At 43.5% G+C, this 22,994-nt stretch overlaps 1 protein-coding gene across 1 annotated transcript; it reads left to right on the forward strand.

Moving 5' to 3' along the window:
- Positions 1 to 20,795: 20,795 nt before the first annotated feature.
- On the forward strand, positions 20,796 to 21,083 carry LOC137364205 (histone H2B 1/2/3/4/6; the record flags this gene model as incomplete). Its single annotated transcript, XM_068027578.1, has 1 exon — positions 20,796 to 21,083. A coding segment is annotated over one exon (288 nt), but the record flags the coding sequence as incomplete, so codon positions are not given.
- Between the last annotated feature and the right edge of the window lie 1,911 nt (positions 21,084 to 22,994).

Genomic DNA, 22,994 nt, shown 5'->3' on the forward strand with positions numbered 1-22,994 from the left:
GTACAGGGCAGAATTTCAAAGTTTATGGATGATACGAAAATTGGAAGCATTGTGAACTGTCAGGATGACAGTGTAGAACTTCAAAAGGACATAGACAAGTTGGTGGAATGGGAGGACAGATGACAGGTGAAGTTCAATGCAGAGAAATGTGAATTGATTCATTTTGGTAGGAAAAACATGGAGCGACAATATAGAATAAAGGGTACAATTCCAAAGGGGGTGCAGGAGCAGAGGGACCTGGGCGTGTAAGTCATTGGTTGAGAGAGCGGTTAATACAGCAGACAGTATCCTCGGCTTTAGTAATAGAGGCATAGAGTACAAGAACAAGGAGGTCATGTTGAACTTGTATAAGACACTAGCCTCAGCTGAAGTACTGAGTCCAGTTCTGGGCGCACACTTTAGGGAAGATGTGAAGGCATTGGAGAGATTATGGAAAAGCTTAATGAGAATGGTTCCAGGGATGAGGAACTTCAGTTATGAAGATAGATTGGAGAAGTTAGGACTGTTTTCTTTGGAGAAAAGAAGGCTAAGAGGAGATTTCATCGTGGTATTCAAAATGATGAGGGGTGTGGACAGAGTGGATAGGGACAAATTGTTCCCACTTGTGAAAGGATCGAGAACGTGAGGGCACAGATTTAAAGTAATTGGTAAAAGAAGCAAAAGCGACATGGGGTAAAACTTTTTCACACAGCGAGTGGCTAAAGTATGAACTGCCTGAGAATGTGATGGGGGCAGGTTCAATTGAAGAGTTCAAAGGGGAATTAGACTGTTATCTGAAAAGGAAGAATGTGCAGGATTATGGGGAGAAGACGGGGGAGTGACAAGAGGTGAATTGCTCATTTGGAGAGTCAGTGCAGACACGATGGGCCAAATGGCCTCCTTCTGGGCAGTAACAATTCTGTGATTCCAATATTCAAGTCATTTATATATATGGTGGTCCTGACACTGACCATTGTGGATATCACTGTCCACCATCTTCCATTCTGAAAAACAACCAAATATCACAACACACTTTTTTTGATATTTCATCCATTTTTTAATCTGAGCAGATACTGACCCTCCTATTCCAGGAGCCTCAGTTTTGTTACCCAGCCTTTTATGTGACAGTTTGTCAAACGCTTTCTTAAAATCCATACAGACAACATCCATTGCTTTCCCTTCATCAACCTTTTCTGTTACTTCATCAAAGAAATCAGTTATTTATTAATAGATGCAGCACTGAAACAGGCTCTTCGGACCATCATGTCTGTGCCAACCAACAACCATCCATTTATATTCATCTGACATTAATCCCATATCCCCCATCACATCCCCACCATTCTTTTCCCACCAACCTGAACTCGGGGCAATTTACAATGGCCAATTTACCGATTAAACTGCAAGTCCTTTGGCTGTGGGAGGAAACTGGAGCTCCCGGCGGAAACCCACGCAGTCACAGGGAGAACTCAAACAGAGCACAGACATTACCCAGAACTGAACACGAGTCGGTGGAGCTGTGAGGCTGCGGTGCCAACCACTGATCGCCCAAAATGACCATAGCAGGACTCGAACCTACAATCTTCTCATAACCTCGTTAATTACACCGCAGTCAGACGCCTTACCCATCAGGCCACACAGCCAATAGCGAAGAAGCGGAAAGGTGCTGAACCTCTCAGTTTTCGGTCTACCCAAACCAAGTTCAAGACCTGAATAATGAACAGATTGCCTCATTCGTTCTGTGAATAATGCAATAATTTAACAGACAAAGTTTTGAAACATTCCTGCCCATAAATCTTGATAACAGAGAGTGTGTGGATCTCCTGACTCAGAATGTTTAATGGATACAGTCCTCAGATCCGACAAGGAACCCCTGAGCATCCACAGTGAAGACAGTGTGGATGAGGAAATGTAAGAGCCGGGAGCTGAAACTCAGGGACGGCCGAGCTGTCCTGTCATTGAGCTTGTGTGTCTGCTCTGCTCGCCGCACTTCCGGCTCTACTTTGTTTCCAATGAAAAGATGAAAAGGGCCGTTCGGCTTTCCTCTCACTGAGAGCGTGTTTCACTCGGGTTAATATAACCCGGGACTTTTGCTGCTGAAATGAATTCTGCAAGGTCCCAGCAAACACACCGGCTCCCTCCTTTCTCCCCTCTTTCTATCGGATTGTTTTACCAGGAGGGGCTCAATAATAACAAACCCCCTGCAGGGAATGACCGCAAATTGAGCATCTAAATGGGGCAAGTGGGCAGCTTTCTGGGTTCTAGGTTCCCCCTACCCCGCCCCTCCCTCCCTCCAGTCCAAGCCCCTCTTCACTTTCTTTGGGACTTTGATGAGGGTGAAATGGGGAAAGTTCCCATTGATGTTTGAATGCTGAATTGCTGCAAAGACCTGCGCACGCGCGACATAGCCCCGCCCCCAGTGGGACGTCACAATGAGGAGTAGAGCGCATGCGCAGCCTTTCCCCAACCCAGTCTGTGAGGCCATTCACTCAATCAGGGGAAGATGCTTTAAATCAGCTGCGAATGGAGACTTCCCGGGCCCGGGGGAAGGGAACAAACAGCATCTGCTTCCAGCAGCCACTGCTTTGGGAGCGTGTCCGCAGATGTGCTCAGAGATTAGCATTGAGTGGCAGGAAGTTGAGGGGGAGTCGGGGAGTGTTTGTAACAGACACTGTGGAGCAGGAGCTGCTCCCGGAACATGGAGTGAGCCAGGGACATGGGGAAGGGAGAGTTCATTCTCGGACAGTGTCTGTACAGGCTCAGCGAGACACAATGGGAAGAAATCACTATTGAAAATCACTGGCAATTTCACCACCCAAAGGAGAGGGAATTTTCCTGCTTTCGTTCCAGTCTCTCACTGTTTGTTGGATCGTGAACAGTGGGGGGAAAATAGCCGCAAAATAACGATGTGGACAGTTAGACAAAGAACATTTATTACAGACACCAGGTGAGAAGTGTGAAAGGCACATTTTAAATAGTGGCTGCTTGTTTTCCGTTGAAATAGAAATGTGACTGTGTAAAGGTCACTGCTCTATCGGACAGTCCCAGTCATTGAGCAGTGCAGGGCTTGTGTTGTTTCTGAATGTTACAAACTTGTAAAACCACTGCAAACACCTGGTAAACAGAAGCTGAATGCTGCAGTACTGCAGCGGAGTCAGACACTGACACTGTTTGTGTTCCTGGTTTTCGTTTCGCGATTATTCATAATGATTATTATTGGGACGTTTACATTGATCGCTTTTGTATCTTCTACCTCACCAGTTCTTTCATTCCTGCAGGAAAATACATGAAGTAACCTGACTGGATGTGGTGATTCTTGGACACAAAGAAAAATGCAGTGATCTCGTTCCAACACACAGTCGGTACAGGATCACTCCCAAAGCACAGAGATACTGCCAGCTCATCAGTTCCACTGGAACAAACAAAAGAAGTAGTCAGACAGACACTGATCCCAAAGTCGAGAGACACATTTTCAATCCAACAGTCAAACAACAGCAGGAGAGACAGAAGTTGTTTCTATTTCACTCCAATTCAATACAGCTGACAGGTTGATACATCAATCACAGTCCAAAAACAAACTCACTATCAGATCTAAATAAACTCTGTCACCATGGTCACATTTTAAATATAAAATCTGAAATAGAACAGACAAAATTTACCTGATTGAAAGGTACAGAATGAATGCAAAGAGGATTCAAAGGGGATTTGGACAGGGTAAGTGAATGGGCAAGAACATGGCAGATGGAATATAATGTGAAAAAGTGTGAAGTTCTCCACTTTGGTAGAATAAACAGAAAGACAGAGTATTTCTTCAATGGTGAGAGGTTGGGAAGTGTTGATGTCCAAAGGGACCTGGGTGTCCTTGTTCATGAGACACTAAAAGCTAGTGTGCAGGTGCAGCAAGCAATTCGGAAGGCAAATGGTATGTTGTCTTCATTGAAAGGGTATTTGAGTACATGGTTAAACATGTATTGCTTCAATTGTATAAAGTCTAGCTGAGACTGCACCTGGAGTATTCTGTACTATTTTGGTTTCCTTATTGAAGGAAGGATAGACTTGTCACAGACGGAGTGCAACAGAGATTCACCAGACTAATCCCCTCGGATGGTGGGATTGTCTTATGATGAGAGACTGCAGAAACTGGGCCGAAATTTTCTGGAGTTTCGAAGAATGAAAGGTGATCTCATTGAAACTTACAAAATTCTTACAGGGTGTGACAGGGTAGATATGGATTGGATGTTTCCTCTGTCTAATGAGTGTAGAACAAGGGGACACAGTCTCAGAATAAGGACAGGCCATTTGAGACTGAGATGAGCAGGAATTTCTTTACTCAGAGGGTGAGAAATCTGTGGAATTCTTTATCCCAGAGGGCTGTGGAAGATCAATCATTGAACATATTCAAGACAGAAATCGATAGATTTCTAAATACTAACGGGATCAAGGGATGTAGAGATAGCAGGGAAAAGTGGAGTAGAGGTAGATGATCAGTCACGATCTGTTTGAATGTTGGAGTAGGCTTGATGGGCTGAATGGCCAAATGCCCCTATTTCCTATCATCCTTTCAATCCCAATAACGTACATCAGAACGTTAGACCAAGCTATGCATTACATACCAGTTCAAAAATCCCACAGAGATTAAGACTGATAGATACAGTATCAATTCCATTACTACAAAATGAAGGACTTGGAGCTTGCAGACCAGCCCATGTAGAAGATTGAAAGTTATATTTTCATTCACAATCGTTTTCACAGAGGTAAATATTAAATACCAATCCACAACTTGTACAGGACTACCAAGTAAAACCTACAACTGTAAAATACAGTTAATCCATATTTTAAATTAAACACAAAGCAAATAAATATTGATACATTAAGAGAGCTGGAAACAGTGAGAGCAGAGTGGAGCATAAAGAGCCCAGGAGAGGGAGCAAGAGTTCACTCGGAGAGCAGGGAACAGCGAGAGCAGGCGTCAAAAAAGGCAAAGAAATCCACAATTAATGGGAGAACACTGAATGGTGTAGAGGAAGTGAGGGACGTTGGAGTGAATGTCCACAGATTCCTGAAGTAGCAGGACTGGTCAATAAGGTGGTTCAGCAGGTTTATGGAATCCTTTCCTTTATTAACTGAAGTATAGAATATAAGGGTGACCTGGGTGTCCATGTCAATAAGTCACTGACAGCTAACATGCAGGTGCAGCAAGCAATTAGGAAGGCTAATAGTATGTTCGCCTTTATCACAAGAGGATTTGAGTACAGGAGTAGTGAATTCTTGCTTCAATTGTATAGAACCCTGGTTAGACCGCACTTGGAGTACTGTGTACAGTTTTGGTCTCCTTACCTTCGGCAGGAGATTATTGCCGTGGAGGGAGTTCAACGAAGGTTCATCAGACTTGTTCCTGGGATGGTGGGACTGTTCTATGAAGAGAGATTGGCGAAACTGGGGCTGTATTCTCTAGAGTTTTGAAGAATGAGAGGTGATCCCATTGAAACCCACAAAATACTTAAAGGACAGTCGGGGTAGATGCAGCTAAGATGTTTCCCATGGTTGGGGAGTCGAAAACCAGGGGACACAATTTCAAAATAAGGGGCAAGCCACTTAGGACAGAGATGAGGAGAAATGTTGTTACTCAGAGGGTTGTGAATCTTTGGAATTCTGTACCCCAGAGGGCTGTGGAAGCTCAGTCATTGAGTATGTTTAAAGCAGAGATTGATAGATTTCTAAATACAAATGACATAAGGGAATATGAGGAAAGTGTGGGGTAAAGGGCATTGAAGTGGATGATCAGCCATGATCATATTGAATGGTGGGGCAGGCTCGTTGGGCTGAATGGCCGACTCCTGCTCCTATGTTTCGATGTTCCTAATTCCACATGATCGGCGAGACACAGCCTCAGGCCGACTTGTCGGGTGTTGCAAACAGATATCACTGCTTCTGATCTTCACCAGAACAGAGAGTGAGATGTAACATTGATCATCAAACAGATTGTGAGAGAATACAACAGAATAAAACACATGGAGAGACACTGTGGAATAACAAATAGATTTGATTGGAATGTTGAATTTTGATTGGAATGGATAAAACACCAGAAACAGCAGATTAAATTGGGATTCTCATCATTATATTGATCTGAGACAGAAAAGAAAAACTAATGGGAAGAAGGATGAATGGAACTGTTCAGTTTTTTTGAGTTTTTCACTCACCCATGAAAGCTGATTAAAAAAAGATGCAAATAACAGAGAGTTTCACCAAAAAGGGAGATTAAATGCTGCCGAAACCTTGGATCGAAGGATGCCCCAACAGATCACCTGTTTAACAGTCTCCTCACTGGGGGATTTCAATCAGTGAGCAATATTATTCTCTACCTTTTTTTTTTGTTAAATGAACCCAGAACTGTCACTTGGAGTTAATATCTGCATTCCGACTCCTGAATATTTTCTGGACACATTTCCTGCTGAAAGAACTAAGAACTCTTTTCTAATTTACACAATACTATATACACATTCATCAAACCTCTTAAGCTAGCATCCTTGGTGCTGCTCTCTCTTCTCGCAAACCTCATCTCATGTGACTGTTACATCATCACTCTGACAGTGGGAGAGGTTGATCCCACTATCTTCAGCATTAACCCTTTACATCCTTATACTACACTGTCTGTCCAAACAAATGGGTGGAGGGAACTTCCTTCATTTATTCAAACACCAACAGCTGCCACTTTAAAATCAACTCAAAGCCATCAGAGAGAGAGAGAGAGAGAGAGAGTGTCAGAGAACTTTTTGCATCCAGTCCTGACCCTGTCACACTCAGCAGCTGCTCACCCAGACCCCACTCTCATCAACACTGAAAATTGTTACAGAGACCCTTCAAATAATGTTTATAAAAGGCGGAAAAATTCAAAGTTCAGCGCAGCCGGATTGAATGGAACAAAGTTTAATATCTTCTCACCGTCTCTCAATACCCACGAGACATAGGTTTTCTTATTTGGTTCCTTTGATTTTTCTTGTTCCTGATTGACAAATATTCCAAACCTCGGATCAACGCTCCTGCTTGCGTCATGTCCCAGTCTCGGTTGAAAGCAACACATAACGACACAAACACTCTGAAACATACAACGCGGTCACACTTTCCTTCAGTGAGATTAATGTCGAGCTGTTTTCCAGATTGAATGTAACTGTGAACAGATTTGTATCAAAGAAGTTGCCTTTGGCGTATCAGCACTGAATTTCTGGACAAGGAGGAACAGCCATTCCCAGCTCACATCCTTCACAAAGGCTGTTTTCTCCTGTGACTGAAATTCATCATGTAATTTGAATTCCAAGTTCAAGTTCACAAAACAGAGATGTAAATGATTGATAAGGAAACTTCTAAAGCATATCACAAATGTGAAACAAGGCTCGGCTGGGAGTTGAATCCAGGCTTTTCTGTTTTTTAGACAGGTGCTTTAACCAACTAAGCTACAGAGCCAGATCGCAAATGCTTGTGCAGTTGAAATCAGAGGAGGATCTGTTTATTCTCATCACACTTCTGCACTGGTCACAACAAATTTTAACTTTTCCTACTTACTGATACAGTCATAAACTCTATTTTCCCCAAAACTGAGAATGGAGGTGGAGGGGCGACATGATAGAGGTTGACAAAGTTATGAGTGGCAGAGACAGAGTGGATAGTCAGAAGCTTTTTCACAGGGTGGCAGAGTCAGTTCCGAGGGGACATAGGTTTAAGGCGAGAGGGGCAAAGTTTAGAGGGGATGTGCGAGGCAAGTTCTTTACACAGAGGGTGGTGAGTGCCTGGAACTTGCTGCCGGGGAAGGTGGTGGAAGCAGGGAAGATAGCGACGTTGAAGATGCATCTTGACAAAGACATGAATAGGATGAGAAGAGAGGGATACGGTCCCCTGAAGTGCAGAAGGTTTTAGTTTAGACAGGCATCAAGATCGGCGCGGGCTTGGAGGGCCGAATGGCCTGTTCCTGTGCTGTACTGTTCTTTGTTCTTTGTTTATAGATGTGGTCACCCCACAGCGTAAGAGTATGCTGGGAGAGAGGGAATGGGTGACCACCAGGCATTCAAAAAGAATCAGGCAAGTAGTGCAGGACACCCCGAGTGCGTCTCCCTCTCCAGCAGGTATTCAGTTCTGAATACAGAGGACAATGATGCTTCACCTGGGGAGTGCAGCCGGAGCCAAGTCCATGACACCATGGGTGACTCAGCTGCAAAGGGGAGTACAGGGAAGACTGGAAAAGCCATAGTGATAGGTGATTCAATCGTCAAGGGAACAATCAGGTGTTTCTATGGCCACAGACGTGAATCCAGGAATGGAGTGTTGGTTCCCTGGTGCCAGGGTCAAGGATGTCATTGAGCAGTTATAGAGCACCCTGAAGGGGGAGGGTGAACAGCCAGCAGTGGTAGTCCACATCAGAACCAACAACATAGGTAGATATAAGGATGTTGTGCTGCAGTCAGAACTTAGGGAGTGAGGTAAGAAATTAGCAAGCAGGACATCAAAAGTAATAATCTCCAGATTACTCCCAGTGCCACGTGCAAGTGAGTACAGGAATAGATGGATAAGACTGATGAATGTACAGGAATAGATGTATAAGGCAGATGAACGTGTGGCTGGAAAAATGGTGCAGGAGGCAGGACTTTAGATTTTTGGGACAGGTTGGACGGGTTGCACCTGAACCGAGCCAGGACGGAGTTCCTTGCAGGATGTTTTGCTAGTGCTGTTGGGGAGGGTTTAAACTGGTTTGGCAGGGAGATGGGGACTGGAAGGTAGAGTCAGATGGGACAAAATCAGAAATAAAAATGGAAGGCAGAAAATTAATGGAGTCTGGAAGAGAGAGGAAACATTGATTAGAAAATTCAAAACAAAAAACGTTGGCAGTGCTCAATGATATCTAAATCAATGCAAGGAGTATAGCAAATGAAGCAGATGAGCTCAGGGCACAGTTAGACACATGGCAGTATGATATCACAGCTATTACAGAAACATGGCTAAAGGAGGGACAGGCATTGCAGCTCAATCTTCCTGGTTACAGGGTTTTCAGACGTGAGAGGGAAGGGGATAAAAAATTAGGGGGAGTGGCAATTTTGGTCAACGAAACTATTACAGCTGTGAGGAGGGATGATATGTTGGAAGGTTTATCAAATGAGACCGTATAGATTGAGCTGAGGAACAAAAAAGAGGCAATCACACTGCTGGGAGTGTACTATAGACCCCTAAACAGTCAGAGGGAGATCGAAGAGCAGATATGCAGGCAAATATCTGAGAAGTGCAAGAACAATAGGGCAGTAAGAGTGGGGGATTTGTACCACCCAAACATGAACTGGGATAGTTTTTGTGTAGAGGGAATTGAGGGAGCAGAATTCTTGAGGTGCATTCAGGAGTACCTTTTTAGCCAATATGTAGCAAGTCCAACAAGCGAGGGTGAAGTTTTAGACTTAGTTTTAGGAAATGAAGAGGGGCAGGTGGAAGGAGCGGCAGTGGGAGAGCATTTTGGTGGTAGTGATCATAATTCAGTCAGTTTTAATATAATTATGGAAAGGACAAGGACAATTGGGGCAAGACCAACTTTACTAAGCTGAAGAGTGATTTACCGAAAGTGGACTGGAAACAGGTACTTGAAGGTAAATCAGTGTCGTAGCAGTGGGAAGAATGCAAAGGGGAGATTCCAGGGGTTCAGAGTCAACATGTTCCCACAAAGAAAAAGGGTGGGAAGGCCAAATCTAGAGCCCCATGGGTGTTAAGGAGTTTACGGGTATAATAAGGTAGTAAAGGAAAGTTTATGCCCAACACAGAGAACTGAATACTACAGAAAGCCGAGAGGAGTATAGAATGTGGAGGGGGGAAATCAACATTGAAATTAGGAAAGTTAAGCGAGAGCATTAAAGAATATTGGCAATCAAAATCATGGTGAACCCAAAGATGTTTTATCAATACATTGAGAGTAAAAGGATAAATAAGGAAAGAATAGGGCACAGAAAAGACCAAAAAGGTAACCTATGTGTAGAGGAGAAGATGCTGGCATTGTTCTGAATAAATACTTTGCATCTGTCTTCACAAAAGAGGGGGAAGATGCATATATTGTAGATAAGGAAGAGGGGTGTGAAGTATGGAGGTGATCCATACAGAGGGAGAGAGGACATATTAATGGGATTAGTGTATATGAAAGTTGATAAATCACGAGCGGCGGATGGAATGCACCTCAGGCTGTTAAAAAGAAGCAAGAGAGGAAATAGCAGAAGAGCTGATCATCATTTTCCAGACCTCACTGGATACAGGTGTGGTGATGGAGGATTGGAGGACTGATAAAGTTGTACCTTTGTTTACAAAGGGAGTGAGGGAGACCAAATAATTACAGGACAGTCAGTCTAACATTAGTACTGGGCAAATTATTGGAATCTATTCTGAGAGACAGGATAAAATGTTACTTCGAAAGGCACAGATTAATCAAGGATAGTCAGCATGGATTTGTTAAGGGAAGATCTTGTCTAACCAACTTGATCGAAATTTTGAAGAATTAAGAAGGAAGATCGATGAGGGTAGTGCAGTTGATGTCGTCTACATGGATGTAAATGTAGGGGGTATGAGTTTGCAGATGGCACAAAGATTGGCTGTGTGGTAAATAGCAAGGAGGGTAGCTGTAGGCTGCAGGAAGATCTTCATGGTCTGGTCAGATGGACAGAAAAATGGCAAATGGAATTCAATGCAGAAGTGTGAGTTGATGCAATTGGGGAGGTTAAACAAGGCAAAGGAATACACAATTAATTGTAGAAGACTGAGAGGTGTAGAGGAAGTGAGGGACCTTGGAGTAAATGTCCACAGATCCCTGAAGGTAGCAGGACAGGTCGTTAAGGTGGTAAGAAGGCATATGGAATTATTTCCTTTATTAGCCGAGGTATAGATTTAAGAGCAGGGAGGTTATGCTGGAACTGTATAAATCATTAGTCAGGCCACAACGAATACTGTATGCAGTTCTGATCACCTTATTACAGAAAGGATGTAATTGCACTAGAGAGAGTACAGAGGAGATTCACGAGGATGTTGCCGGGATTGGAAAAATGCAGCTATGAGGAAAGACTGGATAGGCTGGGGCTGTTCTCCTTGGTACAGAGAAGGATGAGGGGAAATCTTATTGAAACATACAAAATTTTGAGGCGCCTGGATAGAGTTGAAGTGAAGGGCCTATTTACCTTCGCAGAGAGGTCAGTGACTGGGGGAAACAGATTTAAAGTGATTCGTAGAAAGATTACGGGGAAGATGAGGAAAAGTTTTTTTCAGCCAGAAAAAAGTGGGGGTCTGGAACTCACTGCCTCAACTCATTCAGAAGAAGTCTGGATATACACTTCAAGTGCTGTAGTCTGCAGGGCTACAGACCAAATGCTGGATGGTGGAATTAGAATGGGTGGAAAGTTTTTCATCTGGCACAGACACGGGGTGGGCCAAGTGGCCTCTTTCTGTGCCTTCAACTTTCTTTGACTCTATGATACTATAATTACCCAGCTGTTGTAATGGAATTTGAACTTATTTCTCTGGAACATTCGTGGAGACTTCAGGATTACTCGTCCTGTAATGTCACCACAAAACCACCATACTGCTTTACGAGATTTTTTACTGGTTTGTTCTGTGGATTTCAATCTACACAAATGGAATTGATAATCTATTTCACACTGATAATGTTTGAGATGTTTTTGGCTGGTAAATAATGTGTATCTCAGTCGACTGTATTTTTAAATTCCGCAGTCTGGGTGAATTCAGGCATCTAATTTACATCACAGTTTGCACTTTCTATCAGCATTACTTAATCTAATACTGTTTTTTTTTGGACTGGCAATGTTTAGATCAATCTACACTCATGACATTGATACTGTATTTCAGTTTGATATTGTATGAGATTTTAGAATGGTATATAATATTTAGATCAATCTGCACTCATGGAATTGATTCTGTATCTTTCCATTTCACAGTGTGGGTGAGTTCTGAACTGGTATCTAATTTGTGTCTCAGGTTACAATATCTTTCAGCACCTTTGAAACTTTCTCTGTAATGAATGTTTAACTTGTATGTAACTTGTATCTCAGGGTACACTATGGGGATGTTTAAACATCCTTTATCATGAATGGATGTGAACTTTGAGTATGGTATTTAATTTAAATCTCAGGGTACAGCATTACGTTAGATTCTGTGCCATTCAATCAATACTGTGTGCCAATTCTATCTGATATTTAATTGATAGCTAAGTCTGCATTATATTTAGATTGACACATTGTATTTCAATCTGTTAATGAGGGTGACTTTGACCTGGGATTGAGGTATCTGACTGTCAATGGGACTGAATTGGGCTGAAATGGAAACAACTTATTTCTCTCCTGCTTTGTTTGATTGTTGGATTGAAAATGTGTCTCTGGAACTCGGGATCAATGTGGGCCTGACTACTTCTGCAGTCTGAGACTAGGGAACTGATGAACTGTCTATCCCTCTGTACTCTGAGTGATAATGTACCTAATGCGTGTGAGAGGAGCTGGCTGCACTGTTCCTTGTGCCTCGAGTGCAGCAACCATCACATTCATCACAATACCTTCAAGTATTTGCCTGTATGAAGAAAAAATATGTCTTAACTCAAGAACCGGGGAGGTGCAAAATATCAAAGAGGTGAATTTAATTTCGCAATTAATAATCATTAAAAACACCCACAAATGAAAACCAGTGTCAGTATCTGTCTCCACTGAAATACTGAAGCTCCCAGCTCCTGCATCACAAGTGTTCTGGGCAGATCCATCCAGACAAAACACTGCACTGGGATCGTCCCAACTGCTCGATGCTCTACACATATTTCCAGCCATCCTGCTTCATATGCACAAATGAAAAAAAAAAGCCTCAATTCCTTTCTTCCCATACAGTTGTTCCACCTCCCCTTAAATGCATCGATATTATCGCCTCGACCTCTCCCTGTGGTTGCAAATTCCAGATTCTAACCACTCACTACATAAATACATTTTTCATGAATTCCTCATTGGTTTTATGAATGTCGATTTTATATTTTTTGCTCTTGTTTCAGACACCACCACATGAGGAAACATATCTGCATGTATTCTATAGAAGCCCTTCACTATTTCCTCACTTTTTTCATTTGTTCATGTGATGTAGGCATCACTGGCTATGCCAGCATTTATTGCCCATTCCAAATTGCCCTTGACAAAATGGTGGTGAGCTGCCTTCCTGAGCTGCTGCAGTCCTTGAGATGTAGGAATTCTAACGGTGCTGTTTGGAAGGGAGTTCCAGGATTTTAACCCAGCGACAGTGCAGGAATGGTGATATAGTTCCAAGTCAGGATGGTGTGTGGCTTGGAGGGGAACTTGCAGGTGGTAGTGTTCCCATGCATCTGCAGCCCTTGTCCTTGTTGGTGGTAGAGGTTCCAGGTTTGGAAGGTACTGTCGAAGAAGCCTTGGTGTGTTGCTGCAGTGCATCTTTTAGCTGGTACGCACTGCTGCCACTGTGCATCAGTGTTGAATGGAGTGAATATTGAAGGTGGTGGATGTGGGCAATCAAACAGGCTACTTGAGTGTTGTTGTAGCTGCGCTCATTCAGGCAAGTGGGCAGTATTCCATCACACTCCTGACTTGTGCCATGTGAATGGTGGACGGGTGTGGGGAAACAGGAGGTCAGTTACTCGACGCAGAATTCCTCGCCTCTGACCTTGCTCTTGCAGTTACAGCATTTATATGGCTGGTCCAGTTCAGTTTCTGGTCAATGGTAACCAATGGTCAATGTTAATGGTGGGGGATTCAGTGATGGTAATGCCATTGAACATCAAGGGTAGATGATTAGATTCTCTCTTGTTTGAGATGGTCATTGCCAGGCACTTATCTGATGCCAATGTTACTTGCCACTTATCAGCCCAAGCCTGGATGTTGTGCAGGTCTTGCTGCATCTGGACATGGGCTGCTTCAGTATCTGAGGAGTCATGAATAGTGCTGAACATTGGGCAATCATCAGAAAACATCCACACTTCAGGCCTTGTGATGGAGGGAAGGTCATTGATGAAGCTGCTGAAGATGGTTGGGCCTAGAACACGAGCCTAAGGAATCCCAGCTGTAATGTCCTGAGACTGAGATGATGGACCTGAACAACCAATAGGTAGGTGGTAGGGAAATATAGGGACAGGTGGGGATGTTTGGTAGGAATATGGGATTCGTGTAGGATTAGTATAAATGGGTGGTTGATGGTCAGCACAGACTCAGTGGGCCGAAGGGCCTGTTTCAGTGCTGTATCTCTAATCTAATCAAACCACAGCCATCTTCCTTAGTGCTAGGTATGACTGCAAACACCAGAGCATTTTGCCCTGATTTCTATTTACACTGGTTTTGCTCGGGCTGCCTTGTTGCCATACATGTCAAAGGCTGCCTTGATGTCAAGGGCAGTCACTCTCACCTCACAATGCAATGTTTCTTTAACTCTAAAATAAAAGCAAAAGTCTACAGATGCTGGAAATATGAAATTTAAAAAAACAAAAGTGCTGGAAATACTCAGCAGTTCAGGCAGCATTTGTGGAGGGAGAAACACAATTAACATTTCAGGTCTGTGTCCTTTCATTTTACAATATGTTTTATGTCCTGGTAGATAACAGTGCATTCAGTTTGCAGTAATGGAATTAATACTGTATCCTCCAGTCTGACCACTTGTGAGATTTGTGGAGTGGTGTGTAACATGCAGCTCAGTCTGCAGTCTGGTTACATTATTGCGATTAATTCTGTACTTCACAATCAGGTACTGTTTGTCCGTTCTATCTGACATTGAATTTGTAGTTAAGGCTGCTCTCTGGTGGGAGTGACACAGTGCCTTGCAATCTGATAGTGGGTGTGATTTTGGACTGGGATTGATGTATCTACCTGTCAGTGGGACGGAGTTGGGGTGAAATGGAAACAACTTCAGTCTGTCATGCTCTGTGTGACTGTTGGATTGACTGTTAGTCTCTGGAACTTGGGATCAGTGCCAGTCTGACGAGTACTGCTGGCAGTGATTGTGGAACTGATGTCTCTTTTCTCTCAGAATGATACTGTACTTCCTGTGTGTGAGAAGCCGGCTGCACTTCCCCTTGTGCTGAGGCATCATTATATTTATTCTGCTTCCTTCAAGTATTTGCCTGTAGAAAGAAAAAGTATTTATTATAATTCAGGAAGAGATGTGGTGGAAGTTACAAGAGAGACCAAAACAATTTTTCAATGAATAATCATTGTGAACAATCACAAAGGAAACCCAACAATGCAAACAGAGTCAGTGTCTGATTCCACTGCAGTCCTGCAGCCCCCAGCTACTGCATACCAGGGGCTTTGGCCGTTTTACAACAATTAAATGACATCCAGAAACAATCCACTGGGCCATGAATGGGACTGACCGACGGATCAGGGACTTTTACACAGGTCAGATTTCCAGTTCCCGCTCCCATGGTCTAACCGTCCAGGCGAAACCAAACAGCCGCTGTTTAAAATGTGTCCTTCACACTTCTCACCTGGTGCCTATAATAGATTCTCTTTGTGTAACTCCCCACATTCTGACTGTCCGCTTCTGTTTCCACACTTCACTGTCCAACAACAATAAACTGTGGGAACAGGCTGGATCGCTCTCTTTGCGCTCACACGGACATGTTGGGCCGAATGGCCTCATTCTGCGCCGGAAATGTTCTATGTTTCTGTTTGCTGAATTGTTGCCTGAATCTGCGCCTGCGCTCCCCTCCCCCAGCACTGCCTGTGAGCGGAAGAAGATGGTTTGAAACAGTCGCGAATGGAGAGATCCCGTTTCCGGGGGAAGGAAGCAAACAGCAGCCTCCTTCCAGCAGCACATCGCTTTGGGAGCGTGTCTGCAGATAGACTCAGAGATCAGCATCGAGTCCGGGGCAAGTTCAGGGGCAGGCGGGGGCTGTTTGTAAGATGCAGAGTGGAGAATCAACTGGTCCCAGAACATGGAGTGAGTGGAGGAAGGGAGAGGCCATTCTCAGGCTGTGTGTCGACGGGGAAAGGAGACAGAATGGGAAGAACCTATCACTGCAGTGCAGTCAAACAATGATAATATTTGTATGACTGGGCTTCCTTTGTGGGGGCTCATTATTATTCGAGAGATTAAATTCATTAAAATCCTGTATCTTCTATCTCACCTGTATTTTAGTTATAAACATACTTTTGTTCAAACAGACAAATAATTGAATGAACCAGAATAAATGTGATGTTTCCTCCACCCAGGTTACAAGGAAGAGTGTCACCAGCTCCTTCTCACACACAGTCCGTACAGTATCACTCACAGAGTGCAGAGACACAGACAGGTCATCAGTTCCACAGTCTCAGACAGCAGAAATAGATCCAGAGACACATTTTCAATCCATCAATCAAATAGAGCAGGAAAGACAGACGTTGTTTCCATGTCACCCCAACTCAGTACCACTGACAGGTAGATTCATAAATCCCAGTCCAAATTCTCACCCACTATCAAATTATCAGTGTGTCAATCCCACAATAGTCCAACCTCAGCTACAAATTAAATACACATAGAACTGACACATGGTTCCCTTTTCAAAGTTATAGAATTAAGGGCGGTGCAGTGGTTAGCACCGCAGCCTCACAGCTCCAGCGACCCGGGTTCAATTCTGGGTACTGCCGGTGTGGAGTTTGCAAGTTCTCCCTGTGTCTGCTTGGGTTTCCTCCAGGTGCTCCGGTTTCTTCCCACATGACCAAAAGATCTACAGGTTGATAGGTAAATTGGCCATTATAAATTGCCCCTAGTATAGGTCGGTGGCAGGGAAATATAGGGACAGGTGGGGATGTGGTAGGAATATGGAATTAGTGTAGGATTAGTATCAATGGGTGGTTGATGGTCGGCACAGACTCGGTGGCCGATGGGCCTGTTTCAGTGCTGTATCTCTAAACTAAACTAATATAATCTGAGATTCAAGTTAAATACCAGCCCAATATTTACACATGTTATCAGTTTATTATCAGTATTAATTCCCATAATGTGTCCAGACATATACATTAGATACAAGTCCAAATCTCAAGTGCATAATCAGATTGAGAGATTCTGAAATATCGTATAACCTGAGATACAAACTCAGATTCCAGTTTAAAACTCATCCGGATTGTGAAACTAAAAGATACATTATAAATTTGATGAGTTTAGTCTGAGCTATAAATTACATACCAGTCCTAAAACCTCATAGTGTCAGACGGAAGATACTGTACAATTCCAGACTGTGCTTATTTTACACACAAGTCCAAGATTCTCCCTCAGAGTCAGACTGAATGGCATTGATCAAATTGATTAGTACAGCCTGAGTTACACTTGCACATCAATCCTGTATCAGATTGAAAGATACATTATCTTTCGCTATTATGTTCACAGTGACAGATATTTAATACTTGGCAAAACTTCAAACATATTGTCTGCTGAAAACCAACCACATCTGTGGCCTGTTGCTGTGCTGACATTTTATGCAGAATGAATCCAGACTTGCAAACAGTCCCAGGGACGGAAGGTTATATAATGAATCCCCCACTCACACAGAGTACCAGATACTGACAGATAAAGTGATGCTGATACACATGCTCAGTGCCAGATGCTGAAAAGTATAGGTTGATTATTGCACTCACTCACAGTACCTCAGCCTGAGTCATCTAAAGCAACCTAACACACAAATAGTAGCACTGAGAGATTGAGAAAGAGTCCAAAACTCACATAGAGTACCAGACACTGACAGATACAAACTGAAAACTCCACGCACATGGATATAGGATTGGCTAACTCACAGAAAACAGAGAGTGGGGATAAATGGAGCATTTTCAGATTGGCAAACTGTAACTAATGGAGTGCCACAGGTACAGTGCTGGGGCCTCAACTATTTATGGTCCATATTAATAACTTGCATGAAGGGACCAAGTATATTGTTGCCAAATTTGTAGATGGTGCAAAGATAGGTAGGAAAGCAAGTTGTGAGGAGGACACAATGTGTCTGCGAAGAGATATAGATAGGTTAAGTCAGTGGGAAAATATTTGGCAGATGGAGTATAATATGGGAAATGTGAGATTGTCTACTTTGGCAGGTAGAATAGAAAAACAGAATATTATTTACATAGAGAGAGACTGCAGAATGCTGCTGGACTGAGGGATCTGGGTGTCCAGGTACATGAATTACAAAAATATTAGTATGAAGGTATAGCAAGTAATGAGGAAGGCAAATGGAATGTTGGCATTTTTAGCAAGGGGAATGGAGTTTAAAAGTAAGGAAGTTTTGCTATAACTTTACAGGGCATTAGTGACATCCCAACTCCACACAGTTTTGGTCTCCTTACATAAGGAGGAATATACTTGCATTGGAATCAGTTCAAAGAAGGTTCACTCGACTGATTGCTGGGATGTTGGATTGTCTTATGAGAAAAAGTTGAGCAGGTTGGGTCTATACTCACTGGAGTTTAGAAGATTGAGTGGTGATCTTATTGAAACCAGTAAGATTCTCAGTGGGCTGGACAGGTAGATGCTGAGAGGACGTTTCTCCTTGTGGGGGATTATAGAATTAGGGGCCAGAGTTTAAGACAAGCAGTCTCTCTTTCAAGAAGGAGATGAGGAGGAATTTCCTCTCTCCGAGGGTTGTTCATCTTTGGAAATCTGCTCTCCAGAGGACTGTGGAGGCTGTGTCATTGAATATATTCAACGCAGCGATAGACAGATTTTTGATCTACAACAGAGTCAATGGTTATGGGGGCAGGCAGGAAAGTGAGGTTAAGGCCACAATCAGAACAGCCATGATCTTATTGAGTGGCAGAGCAGGCTTGATGGGCCAAATGGTCTACTCCTGTCCTATTTCGTATCTTCTTATGTTCTACACACACACACACACACACACACACACACACACACACACACACACACACACACACACAACCAATGTGTGGTGGATCTAGAATTAATCCCACTTTCATACACAATACCAGTGACTGAAAGGTACAGAATTAATCGCACAGATAGATACAGTACCACCGACAGGTACAGAATGAATCCCATGCTCAGAGTCAGCACCCGGGATAGAAAGATACACGTGATTCCTACCCTCACATATCAATATCAGACTGAGTTACAGAATGATTTACACATTCATACTGGGCACCAATGACTGCGAATTAATTCATCCCACAATCACACACACTACCAAAGGCTGACAGATACAGAATTAATCCCACACTCCTATGTAGTAGCAAAGACTGACACATACAAAATCATTCTCAAATACTCCTACAGTACCTGGCAGATTCAGTGACTGCCAAACTCACACAAATTACCAGAGACTGACAGATAAAGAATGAACTCACACACACACTGAGATACTGACAGATATAGCTTGAATTCCACACATACAGAACCACTGACAGATTCAGACTAAGTCCCAAATCACATAACATTCCAGAGACTGACAGAATGAATCAAATACTCATACACAGTGCCACTGACAGAATGTATTCCACACTCACATACAATACTGAAGACTGACAGATACAGAATGTAACTCACACTTACACAAAGTACCAGTGAGTGACAGGTACAGAATGAATCCCACATTCGCACATGACGTTAGAGATGGACAGCCAAAAAAACAATAAGACTGCCAGAATAGATAGAATTCACATAAAAATACTAAAATATGGCAGAGAAACACTCTTGACACAAATACATGTCTCATTTCCCTCATCTGGAAGGAGGAGAGCATGACAGGGGATCGCCGTGATGCGGTAATTGTGATCATCTTTAGAAAAAGTTGACAAGACCGACTGTGTTAACGATAGAGGGGTATCCCTGCTGTCCACCACAGGGAAGGTCATCACAAGAGTCCTTCTCAACTGCCTCCTCCCCGTGGCTGAAGAGCTCCTACTGGAATCACAATGTGGATTCTGTCCATCAACAGGCACAGTGAACATAATCTTCAGAGCAAGACAACTTCAAGAAAATGTAGGGAGCAGCAGCAACCTTTATACATAGCCTTCTCTGACCTGACAAAGGCCTTCGACTCTACCAACCGAGAGGGATTATGGAATGTCCTCCTCAAACATACTGCACTACGACATGCAAGCTGTAATCCTTGCCAACGGATCTATCACTGACCCAATCCGAGTGCAAACTACGTCAAGTAAGGCTCTGTCATCGGCACCAATGCTCTTTTCCATCTTCCTTGCCGCAACACTCCACCTCATCTCCTCACACTCAAACACAGTACCTGACAGAGACAGAATGAATCCATACAGTACCAGAGACTGAGTTACCAAATTACATAAAACACTCAAACACAGTAGCCTGGACTAAAAAGGAAATTAATTGCACACTCACATGCAATAGCAGAGACACAACGACACAGAATCAGTCAATAAGTGTCCTCCCAACAACAGCCAGGACATTTCCAGGAAGCTCCACACAGGGAGCGGCTCTTTCAACAGAAACTGGGGCTGGAGAGAGTCTTTGTGAAATATACTTCCTGATTGCAGTAACGGGATTTGTGATTGGTTGCAAATATTTAATCTGATTGGATGGCGAAAGAGACCAAATGTCGAATTACAATATTAAATCGTTGGGACGTCATTCCAAATCACCCAATCACAATCTTTACTTTCCCCCATCCCTCATTAGCATAGAGCTGTGGGATTGTCTATTTAATCCGCACTCGGAAGGGGTTTGGTTTATTTCTGTGTCTGAAATTGAAACTAAAGATGGTTGAGGAGAAGAAGAAAGCAGCTGCTAAGAAGGGCGCCAAGAAAACCTTAAATATACCGTCAGCAAAGGGCGGCAAGAGGCGGAGAAAGTCGAGGAAGGAGAGTTACTCCATCTACATCTACAAAGTGATGAAGCAGGTTCACCCCGACACCGGCATCTCCTCCAAGGCCATGAGCATCATGAACTCGTTTGTGAACGATATTTTCGAGCGCATCGAGGGTGAGGCTTCCCGCCTGGCCCATTACAACAAGCGCAGCACCATCAGCTCCCGGGAGATCCAGACCGCCGTGCGCCTGCTGCTGCCCGGGGAGCTGGCCAAGCACGCCGTGTCGGAAGGGACAAAGGCGGTGACCAAGTACACCAGCTCCAAGTAAAACTGCACAATGGACTGAAAAACATCCCAAACACAACGGCTCTTTTAAGGGCCACCCACAATCTCTCTGAAAAAGCTGCATCCGAACATCTCTATGAAATCATTTTAAGACAATGTGTAACATAATAAATGTCCCACTGCTGTGTTTTTGTCTGCTGTCCCATAAACCGAACTCAAACCCATAATCCGCTCATCCGCCTTTACTTTTTTGCTTAAGGCTGTTATTGTGGTTTTGCACAGCCCCTGAATGTCCGCATTAACAGCTGCTTTCAGCGGTAAGGGTCAGACCTCAGTCCCTTCACTCTATTCCTGAAATGTGAACTGATTCATCATTTTATTAACAGTAACTCTCCGCAGTGTAACAGCCCGGAATGGGATTATTACACAGCAGACTACGGGCAGTTTGAGGACTCGATCCTGCTTCCACTTTTCAGAGAAGGACACTGGGCTCTGATTGAAGATAAACTGAATGTTTCCCCTCAGGGAAATGCTGTGAACAGGGATTTAGTACCTCCCGGGACAGTTTGAAAGCAGTTGTAGAAAGATCCACAATTTAAATAACATTTTAAACCCGCGTCTGTAATTCGTGATGGAGAAAGTTGAATAAAACAAAATAAAGAGAAGGGATTTTAAATATTTGACTAAGGATGACATTTATTTTAATCCGCTCCTTTCTGACAATGAAATTGGCGGTCTTTTTGAAATTGACAAATTTTCTGCTTCTGATGTTTTGGCGGTAAATCCCGCCCACTTCTGTTTGTCAGTGACCTGATTGGTGAAGAATATAGGCAAATGAGGTCAATTAAGTACCGGCCAATGGGGGGAGTTTTCAGTCCATAAGTAAAGTAAATGTGGCGGAAATTATCCATTCTTTGTGAAAGTCGTTGCGAGATTGTGGAAATGTCTGGAAGAGGAAAGACCAGCGGCAAAGCTCGGGCCAAGGCCAATTCTCGATCCTCCCGGGCTGGACTGCAGTTCCCGGTGGGCCGTGTTCACAGGCTCCTGAGAAAGGGCAACTATGCTGAGCGTGTGGGTGCCGGAGCCCCGGTCTATCTGGCTGCTGTGCTTGAGTATCTGACCGCTGAAATCCTCGAGCTGGCCGGTAATGCGGCCCGGGACAACAAGAAGAGCCGCATCATCTCCAGACACCTGCAGTTGGCCGTCCGCAACGATGAGGAGCTCAACAAGTTGCTGGGGGGAGTGACTATTGTTCAGGGCGGGGTACTGCCGAATATCCAGGCCGTGCTGCTGCCTAAGAAAACCAGCGCTCAGAGCTCCCAGTAAAAGTAAAGCGGCCAAAATGTCACCTAATAAACCAAAGGCTCTTTTCAGAGCCACCCACAGTCTCTGTGAAAGGGCCGTTTACTGTCTGATTCCAAAATGTCAGTAACAGGACCGAATGAGAACTATTTCAAATGTTTAAGCATCTGTTTCAGTGATTTCCCACTGTCACCCCAAAGCCTGTCTAATTTATTACTTCCACACTGAGTGAGTTATTTGTCCCACTACAGATTGCTGAATAGAGTCTTACCGCCATGTCCAGATAAGTAGACAAAAAAATTACAGATTCTTTCTTCTTTCTTTCTTTTGGGCCTCCTTATCTCGAGAGACAATGGATACGCGCCTGGAGGTGGTCAGTGGTTTGTGAAGCAGCGAATGGAGTGGCTATAAAGGCCAATTTACAGATTAAAACTTCGTAATATATATAATCCATAAAAAGCTTTTTTTATTCCGCTTTTATCAGCACAAAGTCCTGGCCCGATTTTCCAAACAGCTTTAAACTAACGCCAGATTTACCATTAATTCGCTTCTTTCCGACACTGAAATTGACGGCTTTTTCGAATTCAAACTTTCTGCCAATTTAAGTAAGTGATTTGCTGTATTTTCTAATTCGAGGCTCTGCGATTGGTTA

Source organism: Heterodontus francisci, unplaced genomic scaffold (assembly GCF_036365525.1).
Source record: "Heterodontus francisci isolate sHetFra1 unplaced genomic scaffold, sHetFra1.hap1 HAP1_SCAFFOLD_172, whole genome shotgun sequence".
Taxonomy (NCBI): domain Eukaryota; kingdom Metazoa; phylum Chordata; class Chondrichthyes; order Heterodontiformes; family Heterodontidae; genus Heterodontus; species Heterodontus francisci.